Source organism: Pteropus medius, unplaced genomic scaffold (genome assembly GCF_902729225.1).
Source record: "Pteropus medius unplaced genomic scaffold, Ma_sr-lr_union100, whole genome shotgun sequence".
Taxonomy (NCBI): Eukaryota; Metazoa; Chordata; class Mammalia; order Chiroptera; family Pteropodidae; genus Pteropus; species Pteropus medius.
This window is the reverse complement of record NW_024342474.1, coordinates 1,827,858-1,849,927: the sequence shown is the minus strand read 5'-3', so window position 1 is coordinate 1,849,927 and position 22,070 is coordinate 1,827,858. Positions and strand designations below refer to the sequence as shown.

Here is a 22,070-nt window from a genome sequence, read left to right as displayed (position 1 = left end):
TGCTCCTTTCTCTCTCTTCTCCTTTTGGAGTGCTCACTATACAAATGTTGGTCAACTTGATGGTGCCCCACAGATCTCTTAGACTCTGTTCCATTTTCTTCAATCTCTTTTCTTTCTGTTCCTCAGACTCAATAATTTTCATTGTCTGATCCTTAAGTTTGTGATTTTTTCTTCTGCCTACTCAAATTGGACTTTGAATCCCTGAGTAGATTTTCATTTCAGCTATTGTATTTTCCAGCTCCAGAATTTCTTTTTGGTTTCCCTTTAAATCATTTATCTCTTTGTTGATATATCCATTTTGTCCATACAACGTTTCTTGACTTTCTCCACATTTTACCTTAGTTCTTTCTGTATCTTTAACACAATTGTTTTAAATTGTCTAGTAGATCCACCATCAGTTCCTTTCCAGGGAGTTTGTTGGTTTATATTTTCTTCTGAATGAGCCATCTGTTTCTATGTATGTCTTGTGTATCCTTTGTGTGCCTTATGATTTTTTAATGCAAAGTGGACATTTGAATCTAATAAAGTGGTAACTCTGAAAATCAGATTCTCCTACCTCCCCAGAGTTTGCTGTTGTTTTGGGATCAAGGTTGTTTGTTTGTTTATTATAGGCTGTCTCTGTGCCAAAGATCTGCCTGAAGTATAAACGAAAGGCCTTCTTGTGTCTTTTCTGAGCCTGCACCTTTCCCTGGACATGCGTAGTGACTTTCTAATTCCCACTCTATATGCCATTGTTACTGAATGATCTAGTCTTCAGTGTCTGGCTCCCAAAAGCATAAAAAGATAAAAATAGAGGAAAAAAGGCATCAGCCTTTTAACATCCTGTAAAGTCACTTTAAATACCCTGTAAGCCAGATGAGAAACAGTTTGCAAAAAATGGAAAGAGGTACAACAATGCTGCTACCTCTTTGTCTGAACCTCTGCAAAAAGAGGCAGCAATCAGTAATCGGAGCAGATCCCAAATATATGGAGGACAGGGTGCTTTTTGCCCACCCTGGCTCCCATATCTGTGCAGAAGCTGCTCTAGGAACACAGGCATAGCTGCCTGCCACAGGGCAGTGTGGTAGGTGTTCAGTAGTTACTACTGTGCTAGGAGCTGAAATTGACCAAAATTAACTGCAGTCTCCCACACAAGCCTTCCCCTGCATGTTGCAAGCATTCAATAGACTCCAGAAGTCCAAAATATTTATATCAGATAGATTCTGCCAGTGTAATTTTGTCTAGGTGGGGAGAGATTTCTGTTGTTTCCTATTCCACCACCTTCCCAGAATCCTCATATCATTTTAATGTTTAATAAGTTACTAAGCTTGAGGTATCACTTTATAACCAAATTTTAACTCAAAAAAATAATAATAATCTTGCTAATTTCATTATCTTTAAACCTTTAATTAGCCATCTCTACACACAGGTATCACTGTCTGTCTGGACATAGGCCAAGAGATGTCTGCTGGGACAGGTGAAAGATGTAGTTACCACTGAAGGGGGATAAATAAGATGAGCATGTTTTCTGAATCCAAAACTCAGATCAAGGCTTAACAAAATATTTGAGAATGATTATGTAAAAAATCTTATAAATATATAAAAGTTAAATTCAATTGCATTATAAACTTAATGCACTGCCTTTCCAATAAAAAAATAATCTAATCAAGACTGTCCCCAGAAAATTAAGCCATAGTCTCCACAGATATATTGAAAGAAGAGCAGAGATAGGGGAGGCACTGATCACCAAATGAATAATTCCCAGCTTTCATTCTTTGTATGTTTTGATCATAGCACCTCGATAAATGTCCTATATTAAGGTCAGTACATTTTTCTTCACACTTAATATAAACACCAACAGTGGTCACCTACCAACATTCATCCAAGGGCATACTTCACAGGTTTCATAATCAAATTCTAAAATAATCACATGTAATGAAAATAAAATAATAAAAAATAAAACACAAATAATAAAAAACACAAGAATAATGTAGAAAGTAGAAAAATGTAATTTATTTGCCTTATTTACCAAATAGTTAGCTATAAAGATACTATTTTTGCCTTGAGTTTAAGGCAGTTTCACTTTTTCACCAGAGTAATTTTTTCTGATCATATGCGAGAATCAGCATCTTCTGTTTTATCTGTATTTAATTGATCATTCACATTTTATACATTTGTGCACTTGATAACCATATTTTCTCCATGATCACTGAGGCTCTGTAATATAAAATGTCATTGTCCTCATATATTTGAGTAATACCGATCACGATTTTGAAAGTCTCTATGAGCATATCTTGCATAAGTCTTGTTATGTGGGATCCTTCCAAAAGGTTCGTGGTCATTGAAACAAGATTCAAAAACTTCATCAACAGCCTTTTGAGCTACTTCTTTGCTGATATTCCTAACAGCCAGAATAGAAAGAATGGCTCTGTCTCTCACACAAGTCTAGGGAGAAAGAAAAGTATGTGCCTTTAATCATATATGAAAATTTTATCATGAACTATTTTATATAATGTCTGAACCACAATCAAAATTCACTTTCCTATAGTTAATAATGTAGTAATAAGTATGTAAGGGGGAAGAAGGGTACTAGATCACTTTGTGAGTTATATAGAACTCTAATCACTATGCTTTACAACTAAAACTAATATAATTGAAAAAACTCATTGAACTGTACAATGTAAAGATGAGCAACTAATTGTCTATTATATTATATTTCAATAAAGCTGGAAAAAATAAATTAATAAAACATTCTATTATTTTAGTCTGTCATTCTAAAGAAACATAACTCTTAAAATATGGAGCATGTTTAGCTCAATCTAAAATTATTTAGGTATAAGTAAGACCTCCTCCAATTTTCTTATCTTTTCCAATAATATAAGCAGATGTCATTCTCTGAAGTTCCAGGCAGTGTTTGCCAAACAACAACTCCCAATGTGCAAAATCCTAGGAAAGTATATAAATAAGGTTCTGGTCGAACTTTTAATAAAATTTAAAATAAATTTAAAATGTACTTTACTTTTACAACTCTCTTCCTTAACTTTCCAGTTGAACAATACTAGATCACTTTTCCTTTGAGAAGAGTACTTCCCCCTGCAGGCAATAGGAAACCACACATATACAGACAAAATTGGAAGGTGTCTTAATTTTTCAGACTTTTTTTTGTCTGAGTGTTCTGTGCATGGGTATTAAAGTTATCTTCCTACGAAAATAATTTACCTAATGTTACCTAGTAATAGACAAAACTGTCTCAGTGTTCTAAATATTTTAAGAAACTTAAGGTGCTGCCATTCCAATTCTTGGAAAGCATTTAACCAATTTATTTCTCCAAAGGTCCATACTAAAACTCAAAAGAATGGCACTTAAGTTTTCCTGAAAAATAACCAAACACTGGTTCTAAGAGCTGTACATCTTGGCAGTCACTGATTTTCTCTGCACATTCCAAGTTTTACCTCAGCCTGGTGAGCGTGCCCAACCTGGAGATGCTCACTAATATTGGAATATAAACCAGTGCTTCTCAATCTAAATTACACCAAACACCGATTTTAAAAATACACCCCCAGCATAAAGGAATGAGGACAGGAAGAACAGTATGGAGCCAAAACAGCAACTGCCAAAAAGAGAAAATTTCTCTCCTCCAGGAAAAAAAGAAAAATGGTGGTAAAAATCTGTCCCCTGGAACCACAGAGTTGGGAGACACGAGTATGGATCATAATTCAGATTCGCTTCTTTCCAGATGTCATAAATTTCTATTAAAAGTATGCAAGTTTACAATCAGTTACTGTAATTGATGTTACTATCGCTTGGGTACATGCTGTTCAAAAGCAAGGACTCTATTCTCTAAGACTCTTCTCCCTCAGCCAGGCTCCCACCACCTCCACATATTTTCCATCCTGTTGCTAGTTCTACTCTGCTCCTGAATTCTGCTAATTTTCTGCTCCTGTTACCCAAAGTAAAAAAAAGAGACTTCTCTTTCAAAGACTCTGGGCCTTGAATCACAGGCCTTAACCACGTTATCCACTTCTCTTCTCTGGGCGTTCCAATGTGCACCCTACTTCCACCCTTCCCACTGAGAGCCAGAGTACACAGACCAATCAGCTGAATTTACCAGAGAAGCAAGGATTCAAGGGCCCAGAAGACATGCGGCACAAGGCAACTCCATGGCATATCACCAAACTGACCTCTCATAGGCTGAAAGTCTAATAGCCCTTTCTGAGTCATCACCCTCTTCAGGCAGCAGGCTTCTCTTCTAGCTCTCATTCACCAAGTTCACAATGACTTTTAGTAGTTCACTGTGACTTTCTACCCTGCATCCCAGAGTTCAGTTACTCTACTCTAAAGAACCAAGGGAACTTCCTGTTGTTCTCAGCCTTTTTTGCATCTGGTTGAAACTGCTATCCTTATACTCACGTATCACACAAATTGGCCCAGCAAGCTCTTCCCATAGAAAACCTCTGACCAGCCTTTCTCCTAAGTGTGGATACAGAGCCCCCCGGTTGCTGTGGGAAGAAGTGCTTACATTCATTATCAGTCTATCAGTTCTATACTCCTCTCCCCATATCCATGTGGCACAGATCTTAAAAGCTTTCTAGCAAGATGATCTTGCCTATAGTTTTCTTTTTGGTTTTTCTTGAGTTTTGGTTACAAAATCCCTCTCAGCTCAATTCATCATAATCAAGTCTGTGCCAATCCAAAGCTTTGCTATCACGTCACATATCCTTTAAAGGTGCGCTAATACACAGCCATATCGTGCTGTAATGCAGTCTCTATTCTGACGGTTACTGTGGCAGTTTCGAAATATAAGTTCAGGGCTGCTAGGATAAAAGTAAGACAGGCTGTGATTTCACTTCCATCCTTATTGACTCCTATCTAAAAGTATACCAAGAGTGAGATCAGAGCTCTTTTCACTATTAAAATCTCTCAATCAGTCACACAGTTTGCCCATAATTATATAGAACTAAATTCCATCTATTTGGCTTAAACAGTATACACTGTATATTCTTTTCATGTAAGTAGTTCTTCCAAATTTCAATTACTAAATGAATGTACTTCTCATTTCTTTATTCACTATTTCCACTCTTAGCACTCTTGAGGATAAGCAATTTCATGTTTGTTCTTACCTGATGGTGTTGTTTTAATCCAAAACGTAACCTGAATATTTCATTTACAAGTGAACAGTCTCCACTAAGGTTAGCAGCTCGAATCTATCACAAAAACAGAAGCAAACAAAAAGAAAATAAGTGCTCATGCTCTATACCTTTATATCAACCAATTTTTTTAATTGTAAAAGAATATAAAATTAGCAAGTTTTTCTGAGAACAGAGTATCTGTAAGACTTTTTAAAACTCTATTGCCTCGAGAAGTTCTTAAATTAAGAAAAAGAGTAGATATGGATGAGCTATGCTAGAAAATGCCAAATACACTGGGTGGAGGGGAGCAGGGGGTTGTTTGATTTTCTACCAAAGACAATTTTCAAAACTTTATACTGTAGCCTTACTGATAGAATGAATTTCTTTTCGAATCAAAAGTCAGAAAGTTGGACCTCAGAGTTTAAGTCCATGCTTTCTACAAGATACAAACACTTATACAAAATTACCAAAAGGATGTCAAGAAAGCATTCTTCCAAAGATCTACAAACTGAATTTCAATGTGAGTTAAAACTGAATACATCAGTTTTTAAGACATTTTGAGCATACGAACCTCCCAGGCCTACCCCAAATCACCGAAACTCTCTTGGACCCCTTCCTCCAGGGCCTCAACTGTCCTATGAAAAATTAAGTAGTACAAAGCACAGTGACTCAAGAACATTCCAAACTGGTCATACTACGAGCAGGACATCCTAAAGTTAGGACATGTTTTCTAATTTACTACATTTCTAAGGTAAAAAGCTGCTTTAAAAGATGAAAAGTTCTTGGAACTACCCACATAGATTCTACAGCCAACCTGGCCACATTTTTGCTAATTTACTGCAAAGAGAATGGCCCACTTCTTGTTACTTCTACAATAACATGGCCTTGTTCCTCAGAGGGGCTCAAGGCACTCAATACACTTTAACTAGCTAACAAGCATTAATTCTCATAACCCTCAAGAGAGAGACATATTTAAAAACTCTAGTTTCAGCCTGCTTTCCAAGTAATATGAGTTATAATTAGATGCAATAGGGTTGCTTATTAATTTCAAAGGAAAGAAAATAATTGAAGTTTTAAAGTATAAGCTTGAAATTTATATTAGTTTTTTTAACTTAGCACATTACACTCTTCAATTAATGAAATGCAAGTCTGAAATACCTACATATAAAAATATATATATAATACACACATGGACACACACACTTCTGAGAGCAATCCAAAGTACTTAATAATAAATATCTTTTTCTGTTGTATTTTTAAGATTAAATGTTCTACTCTAAAGTAAGCAAGGAGCTTTGGAAGGCAAAGCTATGGAAGGCAGGACAGCAAACCAGTTAAGAACCCTGGTTGCAATCCTGCCTCTTCCACTTACTAACTATAAAATTTAAACAAATGCCTCAGTTTCCACAGATATAAAATGGCGATAATAACCTCCATGGGTTGTTGTGAAGATTAAATAAGATTAAATCTGTTTGTAGAACAGAATAGTGTTTGGCGCTCATCCCTCAGTAAATGTTAACTATCCTCATATTTTATATTATACAGTTTATTCTATAAGAAATAGAGTATTATTATAATTAGTTAATCATAACTATTATTAAGATTTAAAGGTTATATTTAAGACAATTCTAAAAAAATTCAAATGTTTCCTGTTGTATCTCAAAAATTATATTCAACAGTTAAAAACAGAAATTCAAAACCAATGTGAAACTATGACAGTAATTATAAATTGAATAAAATATTCAAACAGAGTATTCTTGGGTGGGGGCGGGGAGATATTTTCTACAATAAAACTCACCTCTGAGCAGGCCAAATGTCTGACATTGGTGAACCAGTTAACATGAGCACGACAATGATCAAAGGCATGAATGAGCTCGTGGGTGACCACTCTGTTCATATGGGCTTGATTATGAATATTATTCTGGCACAGAACAATCTAGGAGGCACCAAAATAAGAGAAATTCGGCTATTTCTAAAGTGTACTCTCATTTCATGGATCCCAGCCTCTCTCTCACATGACAGGGCTCACCAGCCCAACTGCCTCTACCCACTCTTCTCCACCAACCCCACACCGACCTACCTGCCAAGGCCCAGTATTAACTACATGGTCCTTTAAGCCTTCCCAATGACTAACTTCTCCCTTCTCCTCTCTCTGGACTACAATAGCACTTACATTAAGGACACTATTCACATACTATCCTCATTGGGGTGACTATACCAATGGTGTCTTGGACTCCACAGCATTGTATTAAGAGTGTGGACTTGGAAATGAAGTAGACAGATTCAAATTCCAGCTCCATTCCTTACTGATTTGGTGATCTTGGGCAAGTCTCTTAACTCCCTGTGCCTCAGTTGCCTCTACTATAAAAAGAAGATAGAGTACCTACCTCATAGAATTGTGAGAACTAAATGAGAATATATGTAAAATGCTTCTTATCAAGTTTCTGAACGAGCAATGAATCAACAATGAATGACCACCACTGTCCCATTCTACTACAATTGCCAGGAAAAATCCTCAGAAAGACCTTCAGAAAGAAGTGCAAAAAGCCAACAGCACTCTGAGCAGGACCCTATAAGAATAATAGAGACCCTATAAGAATAACAATTACCATTTATTGCATACTTCCTATGTGCCAGACACTGGGATATGTGCCAGTTATTTCACATACATTCGTTCATTTGCTCAACTAATATTTATTGAGACCAAGCAGTAGATTTACAATCTACTAACGGAGACAGAAATTAGTCAAATATTTATCAAAATGCTTAAATGACAGTTGTCATGAAGAAAAACCCAGGGTGTCATGAGCACTTACAATGAAAATGTGTGACCTGGTCTGGAGCACTAGGAAAGGCTTCTCTGCAGAAGGTTATGTTTAAACTGGGATCTAATGGATGAATGGGAATTAAATATGGAAAGGGAAGGGAGCATTCCAAACAGACAGAACAACCTAAGCAAAGGGTAGAGGGAGAGTTGAAAGAAAAAAATGTTTGTGAAGTTGAAAGCAGGCCTATATATTGCTGAAACAGAGCTGGAGGTGGAAGGCATGAGATAAGGCTGGTGAGGTCAGCAGTGGCCAATTCACTGAACACCTTGCCCTTATCCTGAGAGCAATGGGAAGTCACTGAAAAGGAGCAGTGAAAGAGGAGGTTACTTTTGTTTTGTTTTGTCTTTATCCTTTTGACTATAGTTAGGAAAATAAGCAGAAGATGACCAAAACTAGATGCAGAGAGACTAGTTCAAGGCTAATGAAGAATTCTAGGTGAGGGGTAATGGCACCTGAGCTAGGATAGTGGGAGCCAAAAAATGTATCTAGAAGGTAATTTGGACAAAATTTGGTGATGGACAGAGTATTGGAAAGGAATCAGAGGTATGAAGAATGATTCTTAATTTCTGCTGTGTAACAGGGTGGATGGTGTTACTGTTCACTGAAATATGCAAAACCAAAAGACCAGGTTGGGTTGCAGATGAGGTATGGTAAAAATTAGTAATTTGGATTTGGACATGTCAGGTCTGAGGTGCCTTGAGGACATCCAAGCCTCGGTGTTAAGTGGGTACTTGAATATAAGGATGTGGAGTTCAAAAGAGAGCTCTGACCAAGGAAAATAAATGTGATCCCTTTGGTAGAGTATAGAATAAAAACAAAGGAGATCTAACAACAAAGATTAAGAGATTTCAACATTTAAGGGCTGGTAGAGGAAGTTGAGCTAGCAAAGGAGCAACCAGAAGAGTGCCGTATATCAAAAATTATGGAAAGAAAGTATTTGGCATTACCTGCAAAAGTCAAGTGTACACATATCATGTGACTCAGCAATTCCACTCTTAGGCATATACCTTAGAGTAACCTTTGCACATGTGAACCAGAAGAAAAGGTAATATATATATATATACATATATACTGTGAAACAGCTATAAATAAATAAGCCAAATACATATAGAATTTTCCAGCATGAAACAATTAAGTGTAGGTACATGTGAGTTATATATTCAAGATGGAAATAGTTACTAATACCACTTTCATCTATCCCTACCACATGACATAATCCTTCTACCCCTTCAAGACTCTGTCAAAACCCTCTAATAACTTAAAACTAATAGTAACATTTATTGAGTGGTTACTATGTTTTTTTATGTTTTTTAAGCACTTTACAAGAAATGTCTCATTTAATTCTCATAACCATTCTATAAGATAGATACAATCTTCACCCATATTTTACAGATGAGAACTCTCACTCTCCTGATTAAAACTTCTAAAGGTGAAACTCTTTACCTTAGCATTCAAAGCCTCCAACCCTGTGGCTGGATTCTTTCCAATCCTACTTCCCCTTGTTTCCCATATATTCCTGACTTCCAGCTAAACTAGCCAGACAACATGCCATTCCCCAAATATACCCTGTGCTTTCTCAACACACCACCTTGCTCCTGTTTTCCCTGCTTTGGGCAATAGTCTTTGTCTTCTTTGCCCTGAAGGGGCTTTATATTCTCTAGCTGAATCTGTTGGCATCTTTCAGTCAATCATATCACTGTCCCATATCACATGCCTACCTAAAATAGTTTAATCTCCCTCAAATTTTATCATTATCTGTATTCATGTCTCTTCTCCCCTGTGAGAGTGTCTTAAGAGTAAGGACCTTGACTAATTCATTTTTTGATTCCCACACAGTCTACCAACAGAATGCCCAGCATGTGAAATGTGCTCAACAAATATCAGAAGAATTGGAGGAAAGAAAACAACATCACAAAAATGCCTACCTGAGACACTGAAGCATCAAAACCTCCACTGACATGTCCATTACAATCTTCACAAGAAAAGTGTCTTTCTCTGTTAACAGCACTAAAAGGCAAGAATGGGTTAAAGAAACAAATGTCCAGAAGCAGGGAGGATGTAGCACAGGAGAAACAACCCTGGGCCAGAAGACTCCATAGCAAATCCCCTCCACCACTCACACACACAAAACACTGGGAAAGCAACTGAACACTTTCAGGACTTAGTTTTCTCATCTATAAAATAAGGAAATCATCTCTGCAAAATTTGCCCTAGTTTGAATTCTCAACTTTATGATTCCGCAAAGCATTTGGTTAACTAATTAAAACCATATTGGAAATATGCTAGAGTTGCTGCCCTTGGGCCAGAATGTTAAGAAGTCAATCTCAGAAGTCACTTCCTCTAATCTCTCCTGAAGTCAAACACCTCCTCTGCAACAAGCTGAGATTTCTTCTCCGTTAAGGACAATTATGACACTGGCATAGTGGTAAAGCCAGGTATGGCAATTACTTATAAGAAAGATTTTAAGTATTACTCTTACTAAATACTCAAGGTAAATGGTAGAGCCACATATTTGGAGTTAGGGAAGATGTTGGAGAACAAGGCTTGCCTGGAGAGAATGCAGCCAATCACCACCACCTACCACATGGAAAAGGCTTTGTAGCCTGAAGAAAAATCTTAAATAGTTCCAGTTTGGGGTTTTTTGTTTTTAACAGCCAGAATATAGAGCAGCACTTCAAAAAGATTTACTTACCAACCTGAGTGCTTCATGGCATCGAGTAGAAGTTTGACATATGGATCTGAAAAGATATGGACTTAAATATATATTCTAATTGGAAAAAGATAGTCAATTAAGTTATCCAAATAGCAGTGTAAAATATCATCAAAATGCAATTCAGAAATCTTAATGAAGTAATACTATCTTAAAATTGGTAAAAATGGTTATGAAAAGACAAGCTTAAATTAACATAAAAGCATGTCTTTAATGAAATGAAACTGATACAAATACCAAGATGGGTACTACAAAAATCTTAGATAATATCAAATATGCTTTAAAAGGCCATTTTTAGTTAAATGATCAAACACACTGTATTAAAGTATGTACCAAAAGACTGGGGGAATTTGGGGCATAACCAAAGAAACAAATAGCAGCACCGTATCAAGATTAGAGGAAGGCAGTAAGTAGCCCCACCGGTGCCTGTCCCAATCAGACCCCACCAGTAACACAGTGTCCCATGCTGAGTACCACATGCTAAACCGGACCAGCCAACTGAAGTTCTTCCATGGGGGAAGGCAGTTAAAATAGTTCAGGACCATGTTCAGTAAAAAGCAAGAAAGAATTTGTGGATTTGGAAAGAAGAAAGAAAACTTAACTAGAACCACAGTAGCTTCAAGTATTTGAAGGGGTTCCAAGTGGGAACAGAGTCAGTCAATATTTCTTCAGAGAGCAGAACAAGGACCGAAGGGTAGAAGTTACATGGGGCAGATTTCAATTCAGTATGAGAAAGGATTTTTCTAACAACTAAAGCTGTTGATACAATAGACAAGTAGCCTCAAAGAACACAGAACCTGCTCCAGTAGAGGTCTATAAAAGCTCTGGTCAGTGATGGCACAGAGGTTTTCCTCTACAAGGGTGGAAAGGCCTATGACTTCTGAGGGCCTTTCCACTTCTAAGAGTCTATGAGCCCGTGATGATTATAGCAAAGTACAATGAACCCAATGCCTCTAGTAACTTTTCACATAAGCATCTTGTCTGATTGTACAAATGCACAGCAAATTATATGACATAAGCAAAAAAATAGAAAGAAATGAAGGTTTAGAGTTTTTTTAAGCGTTGAAAGCAAAAACAGGTAAAAGAAAAGTAGTAGTTGGGATGATAAAGTTAGATTAGGTTACTGCTTTACTAACCAAACTCCTTCTAAACGTGTTAACAGCAAAATAATTATTATTAATGATATATATTATTTAGTGTATATCAAGTGACAGGCACCATATTAAATGCATTATTATTCAAGCAACTAAGAGACTTTTACAAAATTGGAGTGGGTTCAAAAATCTAGCCTTCTTAAAAAAAAAAAAAAAAAAATGCAGGGAGCACAGTGGTTTTGTACTTCAAAAAGGACCTGCAGTATTTTAGAATCAATTTGCTCTTAAGAAAAAGAAAACAAAGGTCTCCCATATGGCTTGGTTCTCGCATCACTCTCTGCCTCAAGGATAGGATTTTAAAGCTTTAATCCTACCAAAACTTTCTCCCAACAGCCCTCCCTGTGGAAAGCTGAGGCCTGTTAATTCCTATAGCGGCTCATGTTCAGCACCTCATATCCTATCTCAACTCTTCTTCCACTGTTTGGCTTATCCACTGCAAAAACGGCTACCCTTTATTCAGCTCCTCATATCCTGGCACTTTACATTTATAAAATCTATTCCTCACAACAACCCTAAAAGAGGTATTTTTATCCCATCTCTTCCCACCCCCTTTATTTTTTACAGATATGGATAGAGGAAATCAGAGTTAAATCACTCTTACACACCTAACAAGGATAGAGACCAGAATTTGAACCTATGTGTAAATCCGCATCTCATGTTATTTCCACTGTGTTCCACTTTGAAACATCTTAAATGCAGCATCCTTATTCATCTTGGTATTTGCCCACAGCAGGACCTAGGAAGTATTCAATACATATTTGCAAAGTAAACACAATGTCATCATTCTCTCTACTTCCCTTCCTCCTTCCTCTTCCTTGATTCTCAAAAACGTTGGGAAATCTTGTGTGGTTGATTTTTGAACTGTGACTGACCAGCTATGAAATAGTAACCTTGCTTTGGGACAAATACATTTAAGACTTTGATTTTCAAAACATACCTGAAGTAAACTTGGGAAGTCTATGTCAACACAAAGGAGTTAAGAAATCTCTAGTGCAATATCGTTGAGACTAATGACAATATGATGAAGCTACAAACTCTCTCCTCAGAAAAAAATGCACTTTGGCGCATACACCACGATTTCGCAGTCCATTTCAGGGGTTTCTACACTCTGAAGCCCATCCATGTATGAAGATTAAGGACCCCTTCCAATGAAAAATAGGTTTGCAAAACTGTCATTTTTGCTCTGCCAGCATAAGTATGCCTTAATTAACGTGGCTCTTGAAAGCTCTGCTTCACCCAGACTCCAAAGTTCCCACATTGCTGCATAACTTACATAAGAAATCAGAAGATCTATCAGACCAGTGAGTGTGACAGAAAACAGCAAACTCCTAGCCCGACTCCTCGTTCATTCCACGAGCAGGAGTAGTGCTGAAAGGGACCTCAGCGCCTCCTCTGATACGGAAACTGAGCCCCAGACACCGACTCCCGACCCGGTGACGCTGAATCTGCCTAGTCTCTGCGCGGAGCTGCCGGACCCCGGGCCACCCCTCACCTGGGACCGAAACCGGAGCCCCCGAGTGGCGCCCAGGACTCTCCCTGCCCGCCGGGTCTGACACCACCACTCCTGGACCCCCAGCCTCTGGGTCAACCTACTTGTCTGCAGCGTCTTCATGAGCATGAGCTGGCACTTCTGGTTGTTGGTGAAGAAGCCGGAGAGAAATCCCTGCTGGGGCTTCCCCTGAGCCAGCCGCTCGGGGAAGACCTGGCACGCGACGTGCTGTTGCTGCAGCTGCTCCCCTGCCGAGGGGCCCGGCCCACGCTCTTCCGGAGCTCCTGCCATGCCATCCGCGACCTCGTCGCTGCTTCTTCCCGTCTCGGGTGGCCTGGGGTGAAACTGGAAAAGGTAATCACCCTCTCGCCAAACCCACCGCTCAGGCGTCCCCTCCTCGTGGCCGACCAGGCGCTGGGCAGGGTGACAGTTGCAGGTTGAAGCCCAGGAGGTTGGGCCACAGGGGCTTCTGAGCGGGGTGAGGGACGCTGGGCGGGGCGAGAGGCGCGGGGCGGGGCGAGGAGCTCTGGGTGCAGCGAGAGGCGCCGGGTTGGGTGGCTGGCGTTGGGTAGCCTGCAGGCGGGAGGAGCCAGAGTAGGTGTCTGCAGGCTGCTCCCGGGCTGCGTGGGCTTTGCCGCTGTTTCTCAGTGTTGTTTCCTGGTACCTATAAGCGTCGTTCCGCAGCCCCGTCTCCTCGCGGACACCTACTGGCCAATACTGGCCGCTAAGTTTCCTTCTCCCACTGAAGGTCTCTGCCATCCTCCCACTCCGTGCAGTTTCCACCAGCAGGCTAATTGCAGTCTCTGGCGCACCTCTTTCTTCCCTGCTGCCCCAATCCATGCTGAATGCAGTGTTTTTCAGAAACGTTTGAAAGCTACAATTATAATGACTGGTATCATCAAAATCCTCAAAGTATAGTACCCAACTACGTTTTTTCTGCGTCATCTGGGCCCATTCACCCACCTTACTCTCCTGCCACCCCAAATAACTCTCTGATAACAAAACACAACCCGTTTACTTCTCCCTCCAAGCCTTAACTCATAATTCCATCTTTAAGCCCCTTTCCTCAGTCCTTATCCAGGTACTGATCAAATCTACTTACCCCACAAGGCATTCCCAAATACCGTAATCAAAATTAATCTCTCTTGATCTCCCAATGTACACAGTACTTTGTACCTGTTATAGCTTTCATCACAGCATGCCAGGTTTCAACTCATTTGAGTTCCTCTTTTTCCACTAAATTACTCATTCAGCTCACACATTTATTCGGCACCTACTATGATGGGTGAGGCATGGTGGCGAAAACAGAATAATGAGAATTGCTGAGATTGAATACATGGTTTATGCAAGAAACATCTAAATAATAAAGGCTCAAGAGACCTTGAGGATTATGAACAGTGCCTTATGCGTCACATAAGTATCTAAATTGTCAGTAAGTATCTAAATTGGATGGGATGCTAGGATTATTCATTCATTTGAAATATGAAAACATGAACATCTCTCTCTATATATATATATAGAATGCTAAAGTTATAAGTTTAAAAAAAAACAATTTGTACTGAGCTCACCTTGGATATACTATTTCTAATTCCCACTACAACCCTGCAAAATAAGTATTATTATCACTATTTGCTGATAAGGAAAGTGGGCTTGGCAAAATTAAATAATCTATCCAGGATTGCACAACCAGCTTCCAATATAGTTACAGAATGAAGCACACATATATGAAAAACTAAACCATTTCAAGTTAGTACGTTCAGTCTGTAATACTCATGGAAAGCCTAGAATGGATTATGGCCTGTAAACATTTGAAATAGTATTTGAAATATTATTCAACTACATGAATAAGCAAAGAAATAAGCAAATTAAAAGCTGCATTTTTCCCTACCGAATTAGCAAATGTATTTTCAATACTCATTTTTAAGGCAAAAGTGAGAAAACTAGAATAAATTTATGCCAAAATACGATCAATAGTTGTTTAGGTACTGGAATATTTTTATTATATTCTGAATTTTCCTAATGCTCTACAATAAGCCTGTATTACCTTCATAATGAGAAAAATAAACTTTTGGAAGTGCACATCCAAATGACTGAGTTAAAAAGAGAAAAACACCACAAAAAAATGAGAGCGTGGGCAAAGATTTAGGTCTAAGAATTTTCCTATCTCCATCGCAGCATTAATTAAAAGCAAAAAGGATAGAAAATATCTAAATATCCAACAAGAAGTACAATGGAATACAAACGACCATGTCGTAGAAGTCTTTTCTTAATGTGTTCTTAAGGTTTTTTTAAGTTACAAAATAGCATATGCAACAAGATTCCATTTCGAAAGTTTATTATATGCATAGAAAGGGTCTGGAAGACTGCTCCAGAGTGTTCACAGTGGTTGTTTCTGAGGATAGGATATGAGTGTTTTGCTTTTTGTGCTTGCCTTCATTTATAAAGCAAAAATAATTGCTTTTTTATAGGTATAACCTGTTTAAAGTTATTTAAATATATCACAGCAATAAGTGCATAGGATATAATTTTAAAGTGCTTTCCGCCTTTCGGCTTTTTAATAACTAACGTCTAATCCATTTATCAAGGGCCAACAAAATTTCGGTGAGATTATAGCCTTCCCTTAGCTTTCATTTTGAATGTTGGAAAGAACAAAACAGTCTTCACCACCATCCGCAAAAATACTCCATACTCAGCCCAGTATGCCCACACCGGTAGGAATCGCAGAACGAACGACAGCAATCTACATCCTGCCCTCCGAACCCGGAAGTGGATGAAAGAAGGCGCTCAGCATTCTGGGAAGAGTTATGAAAGGCTGAGATCCGCTGACTGTTACCGGGGCAACCGGAGACGCTTGGCGGTTATCTGCGGTTTTGAGCAGTTAGCAGGCGAGGCTGATGCTCAGAGGTCATTTGGGATGAGCGAAAGGGGCCTGTGGGTGCTTTTAAGGGAAGATTGTCTTATCAGGAGGTTATCCAGGTGTGTCCTGCGGGAGCGCCTGCCCTGGGGATCGAGGTCAAGCCCTCTTGTTGTCCTTTGAGCCTTGCGGAGAAATGAAGTGTGACCAAGTAGCTCCTTTCTCTAGTTTTCTGCCTCCTTTTAGAAAATGTAAGTTAAAAATTTCTAATTTAAGTTGTAATGTGTTCTAATGTCAAAGTAAATCATTCTTGCTTTTAAAATTGTGGAAAATTTTTTATTTAAAGAAAAAAGAAAACATCAGTCATTTATCTATCCAGAAGTAAGTTAAAATTTTCATGTATTACCTATTAGTTTTTTTTTGTCTGCATAAATATTTTTTACATAGTTGAGTTTAATTGGAGAAAACCATTAGTATCCTGCTTTTTCACATATATATGTATATGCTATAATTCTGTTATTGAAATCTTAGCAACAAAGAAAGCATTGAAGATCTTAATGTAAATCTGTTCGTAGTGAGCTGAAGAGATAAAAATGAAGTGGATGCAGCATGTGAAGACAATTCTTTCAAGAAGTTTGGCTGTAAAGGAAAAGAGAAAGGTCAGTAAGCCAAAGAAGAATGACAAGTGAAAAGTTGGCTTTTTTTTTTTTTTTTTTTTTAAGGAGAAGAGAGTAATGTTTTTATTAGAGAAAAAGCTGGTAGTCAGAGGTTAAAGATACTGGCAAGAAAGGATAACCGAATGAATGCCAAAAGAAATAGAAGATGAGATGCATAGATCAAGTACATAAATTAGCTTCAATAGGAGGCAGAACTGGGAAGAAGGGTGTCAGGGTAGGTCTGGATGTTAATAATTTAGAAATTATTACAAATTGGCAAAAAAAAGTAACAAATATATCAAAAGATATATATAAAAATGGCCAATAAATAGGTATGTTCAGCTAATTAGTGATAAATATGGCATATTCAACGTATTAAATTGACAAAGATTAGAAAGAAAATAATATGTATTAGCCAAGGGTTCAGTGAAACAAGCACTGCAGGTGGAAATAGAAATTGGTACATCTTTTCCCTCATCAGGCATTTTAGAACTATGTATCAAAATCTTTAAAATGCATATATACTTTGTCTAAGCAAGTATACTTCTAGGAAGTTCTCAAAAGGAAGTAATCAAAACTGCACATACTTATTAAGCTGCATAGAATTCATTTAAGCTTGTCCACCAATAAAAGATAGGTTAAATATACTAAACCTGTACTTCTTAAACATAACATAGTTGCAGATAAGTTCACTCATATTCAAATTTTCAGGGGAAAGGATGCAGGAAATATAGGCAGGGGTTTGGGGAGAGAAGATGAAAGAGGAATTAAAGATGTAAGATTCATTCACTCAAAGTTTTCTTAAACACATATCACAATATGTATTTGTTATTTCATGAGACTATTAACCCAACGAGGGCAGAAACCACAAATGTTTTCTGAACCTTTTATCCAGGACCTAGCACAATGCATAATAGGTGCTCAATGTATGTTGAATAAACAAACGGATATGTAAGACACTGCTTCACAGTATAGGAGATACAGGGTTGAATTACAAAGTGTTCTTAAAATAACTTTTGACCAAAAAGTAAGACAACTCTTATATATAAATACCTAATCCAAGTTCTAAAGCGGTGCCATTTAAAAAGGCAGGGGTGGGGTGGCAGGGGGAGCGGTGGCGCACCATGGGATTCAGAAGAAAAAAATTTTTTCAGAAGTTAAGCTGGGCCTTGATAATGGACAGTTAGGATTGGAACATGGAGATGTTGGGAGGAACTAATCAGAGCAGCTAAAAAAAAAGGCACGTACCTTTCTTTTGAAAATAGGGACGTATTTGATTCCACACTGCAAGATAGTAAATACAGAAACAGTTTGAAGCCAGAACCTTGAGAATCACCCACATATAAAGAAGGTAAGGAAAAAGAAACAACAGAGTAAACATAGAAGAAGTCATCAGAAAGCTAAAAAGAGAAGCGTTAGGAGAGTGAGTTTCATAGAAACTAAGAATTCATATTTCTAGAAAGAAAGGTCAATCAGTATTTTCAAATGCTATGGAGACAGCAGGCCATCAAGGAGGAGGATCTTAGGCCACTGGATTTGGTGATTAAGGAAATCATTGATGACTTTCAACTACATGACTTCTTTGTAGTTTACCAATGAATATAAGGAGAGTGTCTTAAAAGATCAATAGAATCAAGATGCTTTTGATTTGTTTAGGGAGATAGGGAATAGAGTTCCTTAGGAGCATGGAAAACTAAAAGAGGATTAAGTTGCAAAAAAGGATAACTGTATGAAGTAAGATTTTGGAGGATCTAAACAATAATTAGATCAAAAAAGGAGAGAAGAGTCATTTGTTAAGAATCAGCATTACGATTCTAACATATTCAATAACAAAGGTGATTTTTTTAATCAACATATTTTTCTACTCCTACCTGGTTTCTTTTCACAATTATGGCCCCAAACTAACTTGTGATATGCTGAAAATATTAGAACTTCCACTTAGTAATATTTTTTAATGCTTCTTTAAAATCCTCTTTTTATCAGTAAATGGGTATTATAGTATACAACTGCATTTCTGGTTACTCTATGTCCCTTACTTTCAAGAAAGTGCTCCTTTCCAACTGTAGCTTGTATGGTTCAGGTGGGGCCAATTCCCAACTTCTCACCCTGCCCCCACTCCTGCACTTCATCCAGATCTTCCCAGTGACAACCAACATTGGTACTTTCACTGTCACAATAAGGAAAAAGACTCTCTTCCTCTGATGTTGCAGGTGCTAAAGACTATTTAAGCATGGAGCAGACAGGCCACCTTTGCTATCACTTGTCTAAAATTGAAGCTAAAAAAGCCAACCTGGAAGATGGAAACCAAATCTTGATATTATTTGAGTCCAGGGATCCAGACATGCTTAAAGACTAACTTTACCACTGAACTTTTCAGTTAAATGAGCCAATAAAGTCTTTTATGCTTAAACTTGTTTTTTCTAGATTTTTGTCATATACTACTCAAAAAATTCTAATACAGGTATACCTCATTAAATCAACATTATTTCAGTTTCTTCTGTGACTTATTTTGTTTGTTGCTCTATAATGTATTCTATAGTTCTCACTAAATTAATCCACAAATTTAGTACAATCCCAATCTTAATCTCAATATTTTAAGAGCCTTTTGTGTTGTTTGCTTACTTTAGAACTAAGCAAAATTACTCCAAAATTCACTCAGAGGAAAAAAAAAAACATAAAAATAACAAGAAAATAGGGAGAAAATTCTTAAAAGAGAATTGCATAATCGATATTAAAGCATTTTATAAAGCAAGAACAACAAACAGAATGGTAATGGAGTAGGAATAAACAGAATTCAAAGCCTGAGCATATATAAGAGCATTTACCATATTTAATATATATAGTTAATCAAGAAAAGATTAATTCAATAATGTGTTTAAGGACAATGAGCTATATTTGGGGGAGAAAAATAGATCTTTACCTTATTCATCATTCCAGAACAAATTCCAAATGGATTCGTGACTTCTATGTAAAAATCAAAGCCAGATTCTCAATATGTATTAGATGGTGTATGATTGTTATAATCTTTAGCAATATCTGATAAATTTTTAAATATTAATACCTTTTGACACAGCTTTTCAATTCCAGTAATTGCTCTTGTAAAGACACTATTTGTATAGAGATAAATATGGATAATCTGCACTGGAATATCAAAAATAGTATATGCATATGAAATAATTAAGGTATGAAATATCTATGCCATGCATTCTCAAAGGAGTGATATCACAACCAAGGAAATGAAAATTGGTTCTTAGAAGGACCAAAAAAAAACCAAATTTTTTATGTATAAAGCACAAATATGAATAAGGTACATAAACAGATACATAGTAAGTATGTGGTATTGAAATTTCATGGGGAGATGATTAAGAAAAAAAGGCCTAAATAGGCTTCGTATGGGAACAGTAATGGAAAAAAAGACTGCAAAAAACTGATCTACACTTGATCTTAGCCAAAAGGCCTAGAAACAATAGAAAAACTGATCTATACAAAAGAACTGGTAGATGTGTGTATATTGACAAAAGAGGATGCCTGAGATACTTGAAGTTTTAAAAAATATATATACATATATATATTTTATATATATGTATATATATAAAATATATATATATTTTTTTAAATATATATATATACATATATATAAAATATATATATACATATATATTTTTTAAAACTTCAAGTATCTCAGGCATCCTCTTTTGTCAATATATTTTATTTAAATGTTGTAAAAATGCAAACATTATACTTTATAGAATATTTCTTATAATTTTAATCTCAAAGATAAACACCATCAATAATTTATATTTATATGTAAATATATTACATGTAAAATATATTTATATGTATATTTATATATGTATATTTATATGTATATATAAAGAGGATGCCTGAGATACTTGAAGTTTTAAAAAATATATATGTATATATGTATATATATATTTTATATATATGTATATATATAAAATATATACGTATATATGTATATATATATATTTTATATATATGTGTATATATAAAATATATATGTATATATATATTTTATATATGTGTATATATAAAATATATATGTATATGTGTATATATTTTTTATATATATGTATATATATAAAATATATATGTATATGTGTATATATATTTTATATATATGTATATATATAAAATGTATATGTATATATGTATATATATTTTATATATGTATATATATAAAATATATATGTATATATGTATATATGTTTTATATATATGTATATATATAAAACATATATACATATATACATATATATTTTATATATATGTAGATATATAAAATATATATGTATATATGTATATATATATTTTATATATGTAGATATATAAAATATATATGTATATATGTATATATATATTTTATATATATGTAGATATATAAAATATATATGTATATATATTTTTTAAAACTTCAAGTATCTCAGGCATCCTCTTTATATAAATATACATATAAATATACATATAAATATATTTTACATGTAATATATTTACATATAAATATAAATTATTGATGGTGTTTATCTTTGAGATTAAAATTATAAGAAATATTCTATAAAGTATAATGTTTGCATTTTTACAACATTTAAATAAAATATATGCTATAATATATGCTGTAAGAATAAATGAATTATGAAATAGTTTCATATTCTTGTGATGAGAAAAGACTTTTTAAACATGACTTCAAAGCCCAAAACTATTAAAGTTTAGATTAAACTATATAAAATTTAAAATTACTACATGAGGGAAAACACATACACACACTCACACCCAGTAACTGAAGTTGAAGCAATAACCAGAGAGAATATTCGCAATTTATATGACAAAAGGTATATGTCATTAACATACAAAAAGCTCTTAAATGTCAATAAAAAGGTTCAACACCCTAACAGACAAACTGGTAAAGAACGTAAAGAAGCAAATCACACACACACTACAAATGGCTAATAAGCATATGAAAATGTTTATTCTTGCTAATTAAATACAAATAATCCCAACAATTAGATAACATGTTTTCATTGGACTAGTAAAGCTACAAAGGTTAGTTTTGGTTTAGATACAAAATGGGATATGGAGTACTTCCTGAGTATAAATAGGTTCAGCCTTTCTGAAGTGCAGTTTGGCAACATGTATCAAAATGTTAAATACGCATACCTGTGAATCAACAATGATACAAATTAGAAAAGATGCATATGCTAGAATGTTTGTTCCAATATTAGTTAAAACTTGGAAACAAAGGCTTATAAATAA

General features: G+C 35.9%; 1 protein-coding gene and 1 long non-coding RNA gene across 7 annotated transcripts; one reads left to right on the top strand and one right to left on the bottom strand.

The window, feature by feature from the left end:
- Positions 1–1,965: 1,965 nt before the first annotated feature.
- Positions 1,966–16,046, bottom strand: ATP23 (ATP23 metallopeptidase and ATP synthase assembly factor homolog). 5 transcript variants are annotated; one of them, XM_039865842.1, is made up of 8 exons: positions 13,394–13,520; positions 12,406–12,536; positions 10,629–10,674; positions 9,862–9,943; positions 7,496–7,678; positions 6,907–7,044; positions 5,100–5,183; positions 1,966–2,424 (listed from the first exon to the last, which is right to left on the bottom strand). In XM_039865842.1, exons 6-8 carry the CDS (start codon positions 7,003–7,005, stop codon positions 2,221–2,223), a joined length of 387 nt encoding a protein of 128 aa, XP_039721776.1. In that variant the 5' UTR covers positions 7,006–7,044; positions 7,496–7,678; positions 9,862–9,943; positions 10,629–10,674; positions 12,406–12,536; positions 13,394–13,520; the 3' UTR covers positions 1,966–2,220. The 5 variants fall into 5 exon arrangements, with proteins under 5 accessions (XP_039721776.1, XP_039721773.1, XP_039721775.1 ...); XM_039865839.1 differs by lacking the exons at positions 7,496–7,678; positions 12,406–12,536 and adding an exon at positions 15,954–16,046 and having other exon boundaries at positions 13,394–13,623; XM_039865841.1 differs by lacking the exon at positions 7,496–7,678.
- A 45-nt stretch (positions 16,047–16,091) lies between these two features.
- LOC120604979 (uncharacterized) lies at positions 16,092–19,209 on the top strand. Of its 2 annotated transcripts, none has more exons than XR_005653465.1 (4): positions 16,092–16,394; positions 16,675–16,802; positions 18,065–18,150; positions 19,010–19,209. It is a non-coding gene; the product is annotated as an uncharacterized LOC120604979 (long non-coding RNA). The 2 variants fall into 2 exon arrangements; XR_005653464.1 differs by having other exon boundaries at positions 16,100–16,394; positions 16,719–16,802.
- Positions 19,210–22,070: the final 2,861 nt, after the last annotated feature.